Genomic DNA, 12,540 nt, shown 5'->3' with positions numbered 1-12,540 from the left:
GTTTTAGTGCTGGTGCTCAAGTTCATGGGTGCGCAGACTTGTTTTGAAATGTAAAAAAGCCACACCAAATTTACATTTTTCACTGTAATTTACATGATAACATAATCACCTGGGATGCTCTGTTCTGGTGGAATGTTCACTGAAGTCTCGGACGGGAGGACTGGTTGTCGCTGCGATTTTATTTAAATACAGTAACTACAACAACACAATAGTGAAGGAGACAAACACATGGCGAGTTAAGGTTTTTTTTTTTTTGCCTGGGACAGATGCTGTTTTTCGGGCAGAAATGTGATGAGAGTCGGTAGGACAGACAGGATGACAGACAGGAATACAGAGGCTTTTCCACATATTACTGCAGTGTGTAAGCTGCCAAAGACACTCCCAGTTACCACATTACTTTTGTTTGGTCGTGTGATGTTTCTTTGTTTCATAATTCATTATATCTGAGCCGCAGCAGAGCAGAGGCTAGAGGAAATGCGGAGGATTGGCAAACCTTCCCTGCATAATGCGGAGTCTCTATGTGAAAAGGACTCATATGTTTACGTATAAACACCTGGCAAAATACTCCAAACGGATTTTGTTAGCTCCCAGCTGGTCATTAGAGAGCTCATGTATGTTAGTACAACTACTACAGAGAACATGCATGTGTGTATGGTCAGTGTCGTGTCAATCCATCCAGTACTGGCTGAGACATTTCTGTGAAAAAAATCGTAACCATGAAGCTCCTGGTGGTGCTAAAAGAAAAGTCAGGCAATAACCAAAATCTGGACTGACTGCCATTCATAGAGCCATGCTGCTACAAAGGCAAATAATTAATGAATGTTGAATTATATTCTATTTTTAGAATTTGATCACATTTACTCAAATACTGTGCTTAAGTACAATTTCAGGGTCTATTGATTTACTCACATATTTCTATTCTATTTTCTGCGACTTTATACCTCCTCTGCGCTACATTTTGGAGGCAAGTATTGCACTTTTTACTTATACATTTACTGTATATTAAGACATCCGTTACTTGTTCATTGCATGTTGCATCAGAGCCAAAGCAGCACATTTTTTAAATTAGTTTATGTGATCAGCAACCAGGTAAAGTAAACACTGAGCCTGATTACTGCGATTATGAGGTCTGATAATCAGTGAGTGGACTCATCAATTATAATTTTCTTTTACTTGTTGCTTTGATACTTGAGTACACTTGTCAAGACTTCTTATCAAATACAATCAGTATGGGTGACTTTCACTTGAGCCAGATTAATATTTTAACATCTGTACTTTTACTCATATAAAAAATACTTTTTAGGGTGAACCCTGGTTTCTGGTGCTTCTATTCGGAGGCTCAAATTTGGTGTACGGTTTGATAAAACATATAACTCAAAACTTGAATAAAAATATGGGGAAATATATTGCCGGGTCATGAATTTGTCTGTGTCATGAGCTCACAACATCTTGACTTTGAACACTGACCAGATCTACTGTCTGTTTACACGCCACCGTCACACTGCAGGCTCTCCGTGTTGTTAAACTGATTTACTTTGTGGCAGCTCTCTGAGTGCAGAGCTGCTCTGGCTGTTTGATTGTTTTAGCTGCTTGTTTTTCCTAAAATGAGCTGCAGGAAGTCTTTCCTGTTTTGAATACACTATGAATAGAGGAGAAGTGTGTGACGGTGTGTACGTGTGTGTGTGTGCGTGTGCATGTGTGTGTGTGTGTGTGTGTGTGTGTGTGTGAAGGACAGAGAGAGACGATGAGTGATAGGCCCAAATATAAAAAAGGTAATAAGAATTTTTTTTCCCAATGTTGACTGTGAATATATTGATTTCACACACATGTCTGTATTTATACAGCCACATATACATACGACAGGATCCAGTCACACTGATGCACACAGTTACTCACACACAGTCAGAAAGTCTTACTGTATTCTTCCTTTAAGCCTCTCTCACAGCTCTCCTCTTCATCCTCCTCCTCTTCGCTCCAGGAAACAGGACACACAGCAAACTTCCAGCTTCTGTTTCTCCCACTTCCAAGTGGAAGTAGGGTATGTGGGAAGCACTTTGTGTGTGTGTTTGTGTGTGTGTGTGAGTGAGTCCATTAAAGCACTGGAAAAAATGGACCTCCTGACCCCCCTGTGCTCCCTTCTCTCTACGTAGAAGAAGCAAACTGTTTATATCATCAACATAAATCTCACCTGCTACTCCAAAACACTGACACACACACACACACACACACACACACACACACACACACACACACACACACGCACACACTGGAGCGTGTGACTCAGACACACCTGGCCATTACACATCACGTTTCGAAAAAGGCGCAGTTTCATTTTTCGACAGAACCGCAAAATGCTGCGGACCAGTGGATTCAGATGGCGGGCGGCTGAGTGCCTCTGAATCAGGACAGAGGGAGACGGGCTGATGGTGAAGATTAGGAGCACAAGCTCCCACAATACCAATTGATTTGAACACTTTTGTTAAACAATCTTTATCTGCAAACCAGCATCTCACACCCAACAACAGGGAAAAATGCTAGTACTGGCAAAGAGCAGCCTCGGACAATAGTTGGCAGCAGTTGAATAAGAAATAGATTTGATTCTGTCTCATTGTTTTTCCTTTTCCACGTTTCCTGTCCCTTTTAAATGTGCTTTCTGTGATGAAGCTGAAACGCCTTCATTTTCATTTATCACCTCATTAGGCAACTTGGTAGAATTATTTGTGTAATTTGGGTGATGTCTGCATCTCCCACTGAGGAGGAGACGTGGTGATGGGTGGCATTAGCTGTGGTTTGCGTGATTAAAGTGCAAGGCAGGAATTCACTCGGTTTCACTCAGGAAGTGAGAAACCAGAAAAAGAAAACATTTCCAGCGATGTGGTTATTTTGTATATTTTATTACAAACATTTGCAACAGTAGACAACAAACACAGAATAACTAAAAAAACAAACCTGAGAACAGTATTTACAAGAGAAACCAGGAAGTGAGAAGACAAGTCGTGGGCCAGCAGACTGCTCCTTACTCTCTCAGATATTTTGTGTATACATCCGCACACACACACACACACACACACACACACACACACACACACACACACACACACACACACACACACACACATAATCACAGTATATACACATATATACAAGTCAAGCTAACACTAGCTGGAATGTAAACTGGAGGACTCGGACTCTGTGGTCGTGGAGGCCCCCGGGCGCCTCCGCGGTAAAATCTTCAAACTGGAGGCTCGGCTCAGTGTGAGCGCTCTGCGGGCCGAGCTCTTGAACCCGGCCCCCAGGAAGGCGTACAGCAGAGGGTTCAGGCAGCAGTGTGCAAATGCCATGGGCTCGGCCACCGCCAGCCACACGCCCAGGACGGCCTCCAGGCCGCAGCCGCGCGGCAGGACCTCCAGACGCAGCAGAGCGTCCACGGAGATTCCTGCTCCGTATGGCAGCCAGCACACGAAGAAGCAGAGAACCAGCGCAATGGTGGTCCTGACGGCTCGCCGCTTCTGCCTCTGGCCCCCCAGAGGGCCTCGGGTCAGCCTGGTGACGATGACACAGTAGCAAACCAGGAGGACCAGGCCTGGGATCACCAGACCCACCAGGACCAGCTGCAGGTGGAAGACTGCAACCCAGAGTGGGGCATTGTCTGCTGGGTAGAATCTCCCGCACAGAGTGGCCCCTTCTCCTCCCTCCTGAGTCCGGGCGAATATCAAGTCAGGCACCGCCAGGAGGCCAGCAGGGAGCCAGGCACCTGCAGGGAGAGAAGATGAAGAAAAGTAAGGGACTGTGGGAGGAGGAAGAAGAAGAGAGAAGAAGCTGTCGATCAGCAGAAAGCCCTCTGACACTCACCCACATACACCAGTCTGTGAGCCAGCAGCTGCCTCAGTCCACCCGTGTTGGTGTCCGTGGCCCGGACCACTGCCAGGTAGCGGTCCAGGCTGATGAAGGCCAGGATGAGCACGCTGCCGTACAGGTTGACCGTGTAGATAACGTGCACGCCGACGCAGGTGGCCGCTCCGAAGCGCCAGTCGCCCATGGCTGCGTCCACGGCCCAGAAGGGCAGCGCCAGGACAAAGAGGAGATCAGCAGCTGAGAGGTGGAGGCGATACCGGTCTGTGAGGCTGCACTTTGACCTGGTGCACAAACACACAGGAGAGCATTTGGTTCATTTTGGTTTGCAAAGAGATTCGGTCGAAGCTTACCAACCAAAAACCCTCCACTCATTCTCTCACCTGCGCTGGCAGCCCAGCACAACGACGACTAGGCCGTTCCCGGTGATGCCCAGGGTGAAGATGAGCGCGTACACCACGGGCAAGAAGACCTGCTGAAGGTCAGCCGTCATTATGTGCTCCACATCGCAGGGCTCCTCTAAATCCGCCCCCAGGTCGCCAGAACCAGAGCCTGTGTCGTTGAAGTCATAGTCCAGGACGATATGCTATGGACAGATGTTAGAGGATGATGACTGAGGGCACAGGACGAGGAGGGAAAGACATAAACATCCAAAACACATGATGAACTTGCTTACCTCATAGTATGACATGGCGGAGGCAGCCCCTCTCCTTCCTCAGCGGAGTGGAGTTCAGGTTTCTGACGACGGCGATTATATAGCTGTGTCCAAGCTCCTCCTCCAGACGCTCCAACACATCTGTGTTCCTGCTGATACGTTTTTCCTGTTTTCGAGGTGTCAGGTGCCGATAGTGGTTCTATCACAGGATGCCGTGCTGTGTGTGTGTGTGTGTGTGTGTGCGTGCCCTGCTTGAAGTGTTTTGCCCCTGAGACCTCTGGTTTGTGATAAATCAGGATCTATTGGCAATAGGAAAGAGCGCCGGCCGATGAGAATCAGACAATGTGTGTATCTCTCTGCGGACGCCATGCTCCGTTGAATGAGGACAAGCAGCAGGAGTTTCAGCTCCCACCAGAGTGTGAACAGACTTGTTGTATCTGCGTCACTGTCTTATGTGATGCATGTGTACGAACATGTATGGGTGAGGGGGGGGACGCAGAACGTGTACGTGGTATTCTGCAAGTGAATGGGAGATGATTATCGGCTAAGGTAAAGCTGTAACACTCCCTCTTATCTTTCACTGCCAATGAACCACGAGTGTGCGTTTGTGATGCTAGCGTGGCGCCTCTCTGAGAGCAGAATAACAGCAGTGTTTCGACACCGGTACGAGCAGGAGCAAAACCCCCTGGACTCTACGACTGTGGAATGTAACACAGTGTGATAGAATCAATGAATTCAATCAATTCATTTCAATTAGAAGTGCAAACTGTAGTTTTGTGGGAGAAGTTTTAATCCGAATGAACTGAGTGAACAAAGTGACCTTTAAGAACAACACAATTTCATACTGTTTGACTTTGTTTATATGTGGCGGACCCTGCCACCTCTCTGGCCTCAGCCATCTTCCTCTGAGAACAGCTTGTTTATTCAGTTATAGAAAAAATAATTATCTTCGAGTTTGTATTATTACCTCATCAGTATTGTAAACATTAAAATTCTGAGTGTGAAGTTCTTCACCAAAACCTCATAGTGCCCCTTTAATGAAAAAACTTAAGTTAAAGGATGCATAGAAAGACAATTCAGTTTGCGCATTCTGGATTCCTCACTTTGTCTTTAATAGAAAACTCAAGTAGCAAATTAATTTTAAGACTTAAAATACACAGTATGTCACTTTTGTCTCAGTGAAAACAAAACTAAAAACATGTACGTTTTGTGGGATGATGGAGTTGTTTTCATTGTTAAAATTCTGCCATCGCTGATGAGAATCTGATGTGACTCAGGCAGAAAATGTTTACTGATTAGGTAATATATGAACGTTTTAATCAGGTTATGTTTAGACACGTTTGCCAACCTCCCTCCTCACCTTGTGACCCCGTCCCGGAAGTTAAAGCCACAAGTGACCATACTGAACGCACCGTTACCTTGAACGAAATAATGGATCTCCTCTGACATGTACTCCTTGGACATGTCAGAAACATTTGGGATAATGTTAGCACATAATTCTAGTGTAGTTGTTTTTAGACATTTAATGCCGAAATGTTACATAATATACCTTTAAATCACCATCTCACAGTTCATTTGCTTCCTGCTTTATTTAGCTTCTATTTCATGGCCATTTTGGTTTAAGATGTGTCAGCAGCAGAGTGACAGCTGGGGCTCTGATTGGCCAGATGCTGTGTTGACAGGAGTGTAACACAAGTTAGTCTTTTAATTCAACTCGTCATTAATCAAACCAGTAATGTCAATGTTAAATATTATATTCTGAGATTTGATTCTTTAAATTGAATTATTTATTTGTCAATTTAACTTGAATGACATTTCAATGCAATCAGTGTGTTAACTTGTGACTGAACTCCACAGGCCACATCCATGTGTGTGATGCCTGTCAGCAGACACTATTCCTGGCCTGGCTCTGGCTGCCCTGACTGGAAGTCTCCATCCTCTCCCAATACATTAATCCCATAAGTAAACAGCTGCACCCCCAAAAAAACTAAGTCAAACCTTCAAGACTACACTCTCAGTTCCTTATCTCTGTTTCATTTTGCCCACCCTTCCTCCACATTCACTGGTATCAGCACAAACATCTAAGAAATACACTGCTGTGAAACACTCACTTATAAGCTTTTCCTGGTTCACCCTCACAAAAGTCATCAAGATAAAATGTCAACACGCTTCTTGGAACAGACACCTGAACTCACAGTAATAACATCGATTGTGCTGCTGATAACTTTTTTTTTTTAAGCTGACGCTGTGAGCACAAAACACAAGTGTAACTTATTGCAGTCGTTAACGGATGAATTCCATTTAGATGCACTACTTCTGTGACTCTACTAACTGCACGTACTCATTCACTGGGACACTCTGTGATTGCTGCTGTTATTTATCACGCCTGTGCTTCTCCCTGATAAAACAATTCAAACTGTATTCTGTATAAAAGACACACTGAATGGCAAAGGGCTGATATACTGTAACTGGAGGGCTGATTCCTTTATTAAGTGGCACCACCATGTGGGCTTTTAGTGAAGGGTCGTGCACAGCACAAACCCTTAGAGAATACTTAAAAGTCTAATCTCCTTGTCATTTTTACAGAACTCCTATTGACAAGTTACCACCTGGAATCATTCATTCATTTAAAGGATGAGTTAAGAGGGTAAAGTGTAGTCCACAGAACATTTCTGAAGCTTCACGGCAAAACAGCACTGAGGCAGATGAGGACTTGTTTTAAAACAACTAAATAAATAAAATAAAATGGCACCTTACAGCTCATTTGGCATAATTCACAAACCCAGAAGCCCTGAGATCCCAAATTGATTTGACGAGATGTTAAGCAGAAATCTTCAGTATAGTTGCTCTGCTTAAAGCATTAGCATGCACACCGTCTGAAGTAGGCGCACAAACTTGACCATGTGTTGAAGGTGTAAATAAAGTATTTTCTAAATCTAATTCCTGATCTCACGGCTTTCACCTTACATTCCATCAGCATTGGAGTGAGGGGATAATGACTGACTTTTCATTTCTGATTAAACTTATCCTTTAATATCATTGGGCGTTTCTATTTATAAAGGAGTAGAGATACAGTGTGACAGAACCCATAACATGTATATACAATGCTAATCTTTATGGTTGCTGTAGTTTTTCCAAAACACCTTAATTGTTATACTAAATCTTACAATCATTTGCTATTAGACCGTTGCTGCCACTTAAACTCATCTTCACTTTGTGCATGTGAGTACAAACTCAATTTCTTCAGTGCATTGTGGGCCAACAGCACACAGTTCAGTCTCTCAAATCTGTCTGAAGTAAACCTCTTCCCAAACAAATGAATGAAGGGATATGCAAAACGATAATAACCCAACATCAGCGATGCTGTCACAGTTACCTCAGGTACAAGGCAGGTGACCACCTTAATCGCCACCTGTCATTTTTTTAATCCTTTAAATGAAGAACATGAGACCGCTCAGCTCTGAGAAGGACATGAGATGACTTTCATTGTGAATTGGCATGATACAAATAATGAACGACTGACTGAACTGAACATTGATACTGCGTTTGTAATTGATGATCAAAATGGATTTTGACTGCTCATTTTGACCGCTTTCTATTCAGAATCGAAATCGTGACACCGCTCTGTCTAGATATTACTGCGCATTCCTAGTACGGCTAAAAACAGCATTAATGTAAAGGAAACACACATTTATTCAGTTATGCTGTTGTATGAAACTTTAAATAAATGCCATTTGGAAATTTAAGAGAAAATAAATAGCATGCAAGTACAGCATGCAGAACACTGCAGCAGAACTTTGCCAATAAACTCAAATAGAGTTACAAGTCATTCACTTCTATAAAAAAGTTCAATACAACTCCACGTGAATGGCAACAAGTATTTACACTCTGGTATTTAGAACACCAAACATCAACGAGAAAAATCACAAGTAAAAGCCTGGTGGCTTAAAAAAAACAAAAGTCAGGAGTCAACTCAACGTGAAACGCTAACGTGTTTCTCTGACAACCATGCTGCTGTTGCCGCGCAACTGGGCAAGCAACTCTCTGAACCCACCCCTCTTTGGTGCTTTCTTATTGGTTGGGACCTCTCTGGGCTTGGTGTTTTTTTCCAGGGGGATTTTGGAGAGATTCAGATACTCCATGTCTTGCTCACTGAATCTCTCTAAACCAGCACAGCTACTGCTACCCCCAGCTCGATGAAGGCTGTCATCACTGGTGTCGTCACTACTGACGTGCTGGCGGTGACTGCTCTCGTGGAGGCGCTGCTGCTTGGCGACGCGAGGACCCTCAGAATCATCTCTTGTCCTCTTCCTCCTGTTATTCTTCCTCTCTTTTTTCACTGGAACTCTGACACACTGTCGAAGGTTCCTAAAACAAACACGGAGCATTTAAAAGATGTTTTTGCTGCCAAGAAGTCTATTTACAGTATCTGCTTTGATACTGCAGGGAATGTGTGTCATGTGTAAAGATGCAATACCTCTGAAGGAAAGTGTGCGCCCTCGAACAGACTGTTGGTTTGCGCTCTACAGCACGTTGCTTAGATCGCATTGCACCACTCTTGACAAGTTTTAGATGGGTCAGAAGTTTCCTGATAAAAAAAGAGGCATAATTGAAAGCTGCTGACAGCACGTGAATTTGCCATCCTCCTGGTTTTAAACCTTATAAAAAGGACAGTTCAACCCAGAATCCAAAACAAATATTTTTTCTCTTACCTCTACTACTATTTATCCCTCTAGATCAGTGGTGTCAAACTGATCCAGTAAATGGCCGCTGTGGCTGCAGGTTTTCATTCCAGCCAAGCAAGAACCCACGTGATCCAACAAATCAACTGTGTAAAGACAATTTAGTTGATTGAATAAGTCGAGTCAGGTGTGTTCTTGCTTGGTTAGAATGAAAAACTGCAGCCATAGTGGCCCTTTACTGGATCAATTTGAGACCGCTGCTCTAGATTGTTGTCGTGTGAGTTCATGAGTTTTGAAGAAACGAGTTTTAGAGAGGTCGCTCCTCTTTCAAATACAATGGAACAAGACGCCACTTACGGCAAAAAACTACATTTGAAAAACTCAACTGCAGTGTCTCCTTCCAGAAATCATGACCTAGTTATTCAAGATAATCCACAGACTTTTTTTGTGAGCAGTTTCATGTATCAACTATTTTCCTACAACTGAACTACACCCACCACATGTATCACTGCACAGAGGGAAGCTGCATCTACTCATGGTCGACAGTCTTGTGTTTAACAGAGTCATGATTTCTGGAAAAAGAGACTGCTGTTGAGATTTTCAAATGTATGTTTTATGGCACTTTGATCACCACAAGTCAAGTGTCATCTTGTTTAATTATGTTTGAGAAAAGGCAGACTACTCACACCAGAACAATCTACGTGGATAAACAGCACTACAGGACAGGTAAGAGGGAAAATATGCATTTTTGATTTTGGGGTCAACTGTCCCTTTAAAGCCAGTAACACACGCAGATGCAGGCTTACCCTCCTGCATTAGGCAGCCTCCTCGGTCTCCAGGTCTTGATCAGGACCCACTGGTCACATGTCAGGGAACTGGGATCTGAAGAACAAGTCATAAAGAGAGACTGGACTTGTCAGGTTGCATCTAAGTAGTGAAAGCAGACTAACCCGCTGGACTGCAGCTAGCAGTCGTCTCTGCCCATTGATGAGCATAGACCGTGTAAATGTGGAAATTATTTGGCCTCAAAACACCAGTGTGAAAATTTATACTGACACAGGCCTTGGAAAAAAACATTAAGGTTTTCCTCTGTACTGAATTAGCAACGACCCAATTTCCCCACACAGACGTGACATTGTCTGTGCACTCACCATTGTCTAAGAGTTTATTTTTAATTGGCGCTTTCATCCTCTTAGCCTTCTGATAGAGCTTCCGGCAGGCTGAGCACTCTCCCTTCCAGGGCCTCCGTTTCTTGGCAGTGGTGTTGTGTAGGAGGGAAGGACCAGAAGCCACACTGCTAGCAACAGAGTACCTGTCTTCATCCGACTCAGCCACTCCTTCATCAGTCACCTTTACAAACCTCTCTTCCTCCTTGGCAACACGTCTAGCAGCATTTGTACCACTGATGATGTCAAGGATATCACGGTCACTCGCTTCATCTGTATCACCAATGCTGTCATCGACTTTGGACTTCTTCGGCCCCCTCTTTGGTCTTTTACCCTTCAACCTCTGCGGCTGAACCTCTTTTACAGGGTTGCTACTTTTCTGGGAGCTCTTCTTGGAGGCCTTTGATACTCTGGGGGACTGCCTGGGAGACATGGGGATTTCCCACTTAAGACAATACTCAAATGACCTGTGATAGAGAGAAACAATGAATACCTGCAATATACATTATGCGGGTGTGTTCACTAAGATGCCTGACCTAATCTTATTTCACTACTAAAGTGAAATCCCAATCTGAAAACATTTTAGACAGACTTATACTGACTTACCTATAATACCTGACCCTTACAGACGATGTATGAATGAAAGACTCAAAGCCATGTGACTCGTACCAGCCATCAGACACAGCCCTGGAAGTTTAAAGACAAGAAAAATATAATCTAATGACAGATTATAAAATCCTGAAAAAGACTAAATACAGGACAGTTTTAGAAATATGATCTTGTTCCTGTATCTGTGATAGATCTTAAATAGAAACGGAACAATACTCAATTTTGTGATTAATGCCACTGCTGATTTTAGGGAGTAAAAAAATGTAGACATGATACATTGGCCGTTACACACAGAGTTGTGCAATGATCCCTCAAATGTGGCTATTAAGCACTTGTGACAAATATATGTGACAGGGCCAGACAATAAACAATTCAACAACAAACCTGTCAAAAATAATTGAAATGTAAACTTATGTGGAAATATAATATTATAAATCAATCCAAGCATTCTTTCCGCATCATATTCTGTATATAAAAGTTAAACAGTTTCATATCACTCAACCTATGGCGATAGCAATATATCTGATTTAGGCTCCTTCCTTTCACAACACCCTCTGTAAACTCTATGCTGAAGCACCACTTTTCCCCACAGGTTTGCTGTATGTCAGTAAATTTCAAGTGAGTTTAAATGATAAAAGTATCAGCTTGATTTAAGAACAATATCAATTGATATCATAACATTACTTTAACGCAGCTAGTTTTTTTTGTTTGTCTTTTTTTTTTTTTCCTTTTACACAGGGCCTCTCCAGAGGAACAGGTAATGACGCAGATCCCTTACAGTACTTGATGATTTAGCTAGTAGGCTAACAATTCAATGGTGAATATTTCCAAACTAGCCGCAAACCTTGTGATACACGACGATGAACATGGGGGCCATGGGTTCGTGTTGTTTTGAAACCCTGACATTGGTTATCTTACAATAACTTTAACACACCCGACTCGAAAATGTGGTTATCCGTTAACTATTGCTGTAACGTTAGTTTAGCGAGTTTTAGCATCCTGGTAAAGCTAGCAGGACTAAATTAAACAACTGACAGAAAGCTACTGAAAAACATTACCGCGGATATAGTTTTTCGCCATTTAAGCGAATGTTTGTCTAACACTTCAAAACTTACTTCGTCTCATATCGTTCACCGTTAACGTGACATGACATGTCTGTTAACTGTTTTTACTAACATCTGGCTGGAAGCAGCAGACAGATAAGTGCTTACTTGTTAGTAAACTTGCCGGTGCCGCAGTGGGCTCGCGGACCGCTGGCTGCCCTGTTGAGCTCGAGGATAACTTGCTTGAAGACGCGCGCGCGGCGGACATGGGCGGAAGAGAAGGAAGCGCATGGATTCTTCTTCTACTGCTTTTATTTTTGAAAGAAGTGGGCGAAAACGCCACCAGCTGGACAAAACGTCTGAACGACACCACATATCCAAACACCAGCCTCAGAACACGTTTGCTGAACAATGTTTTGACTCGTCTGTCTCTTCTCTATGTCTATGTTGTAAATTGATTTTGATGTGATTACTCATGGTGATATGGCATTCAGATATTTTTGTGCATGTAAACGTGAAGTTTGAGACCATCC

The 12,540-nt window shown here is 43.2% G+C and overlaps 2 protein-coding genes across 3 annotated transcripts; both read right to left on the bottom strand.

Moving 5' to 3' along the window:
* Nucleotides 1–2,883: 2,883 nt before the first annotated feature.
* On the bottom strand, nucleotides 2,884–5,212 carry LOC119011440 (C-X-C chemokine receptor type 4-like). Of its 2 annotated transcripts, XM_037084562.1 has the most exons (5): nucleotides 4,529–5,212; nucleotides 4,236–4,438; nucleotides 3,853–4,136; nucleotides 3,119–3,754; nucleotides 2,884–3,078 (listed from the first exon to the last, which is right to left on the bottom strand). In XM_037084562.1, exons 1-4 carry the CDS (start codon nucleotides 4,541–4,543, stop codon nucleotides 3,159–3,161), a joined length of 1,098 nt encoding a protein of 365 aa, XP_036940457.1. In that variant the 5' UTR covers nucleotides 4,544–5,212; the 3' UTR covers nucleotides 2,884–3,078; nucleotides 3,119–3,158. The 2 variants fall into 2 exon arrangements, with proteins under 2 accessions (XP_036940457.1, XP_036940456.1); XM_037084561.1 differs by having other exon boundaries at nucleotides 2,884–3,754; nucleotides 4,529–5,209.
* A 2,672-nt stretch (nucleotides 5,213–7,884) lies between these two features.
* Nucleotides 7,885–12,308, bottom strand: si:ch211-227n13.3. Its single transcript, XM_037084563.1, has 6 exons — nucleotides 12,176–12,308; nucleotides 10,962–11,042; nucleotides 10,341–10,822; nucleotides 9,996–10,071; nucleotides 8,985–9,095; nucleotides 7,885–8,875 (listed from the first exon to the last, which is right to left on the bottom strand). Exons 3-6 carry the CDS (start codon nucleotides 10,786–10,788, stop codon nucleotides 8,494–8,496), a joined length of 1,017 nt encoding a protein of 338 aa, XP_036940458.1. The 5' UTR covers nucleotides 10,789–10,822; nucleotides 10,962–11,042; nucleotides 12,176–12,308; the 3' UTR covers nucleotides 7,885–8,493.
* Between the last annotated feature and the right edge of the window lie 232 nt (nucleotides 12,309–12,540).

This window comes from Acanthopagrus latus, chromosome 21 (genome assembly GCF_904848185.1).
Source record: "Acanthopagrus latus isolate v.2019 chromosome 21, fAcaLat1.1, whole genome shotgun sequence".
Lineage (NCBI taxonomy): Eukaryota > Metazoa > Chordata > Actinopteri > Spariformes > Sparidae > Acanthopagrus > Acanthopagrus latus.
This window is presented reverse-complemented; position numbering and strand designations above follow the sequence as displayed.

Excerpts from the sequence above, each read along its gene's own strand:
- LOC119011440 (XM_037084562.1), bottom strand. Across the intron at positions 4,137-4,235 it reads GTGCTGGGCTGCCAGCGCAG|GTCAAAGTGCAGCCTCACAG; the intron begins GTGAGAGAATGA and ends TTTGTGCACCAG. Across the intron at positions 3,755-3,852 it reads TCACAGACTGGTGTATGTGG|GTGCCTGGCTCCCTGCTGGC; the intron begins GTGAGTGTCAGA and ends CTCTCCCTGCAG.
- si:ch211-227n13.3 (XM_037084563.1), bottom strand. The coding sequence starts at position 10,788 with ATGTCTCCCAGGCAGTCCCCCAGAGTATCAAAGGCCTCCAAGAAGAGC. Across the intron at positions 9,096-9,995 it reads AGGCTGCCTAATGCAGGAGG|GAAACTTCTGACCCATCTAA; the intron begins GTAAGCCTGCAT and ends TTTTTTTATCAG. Across the intron at positions 8,876-8,984 it reads GCGCACACTTTCCTTCAGAG|GAACCTTCGACAGTGTGTCA; the intron begins GTATTGCATCTT and ends TGTTTGTTTTAG.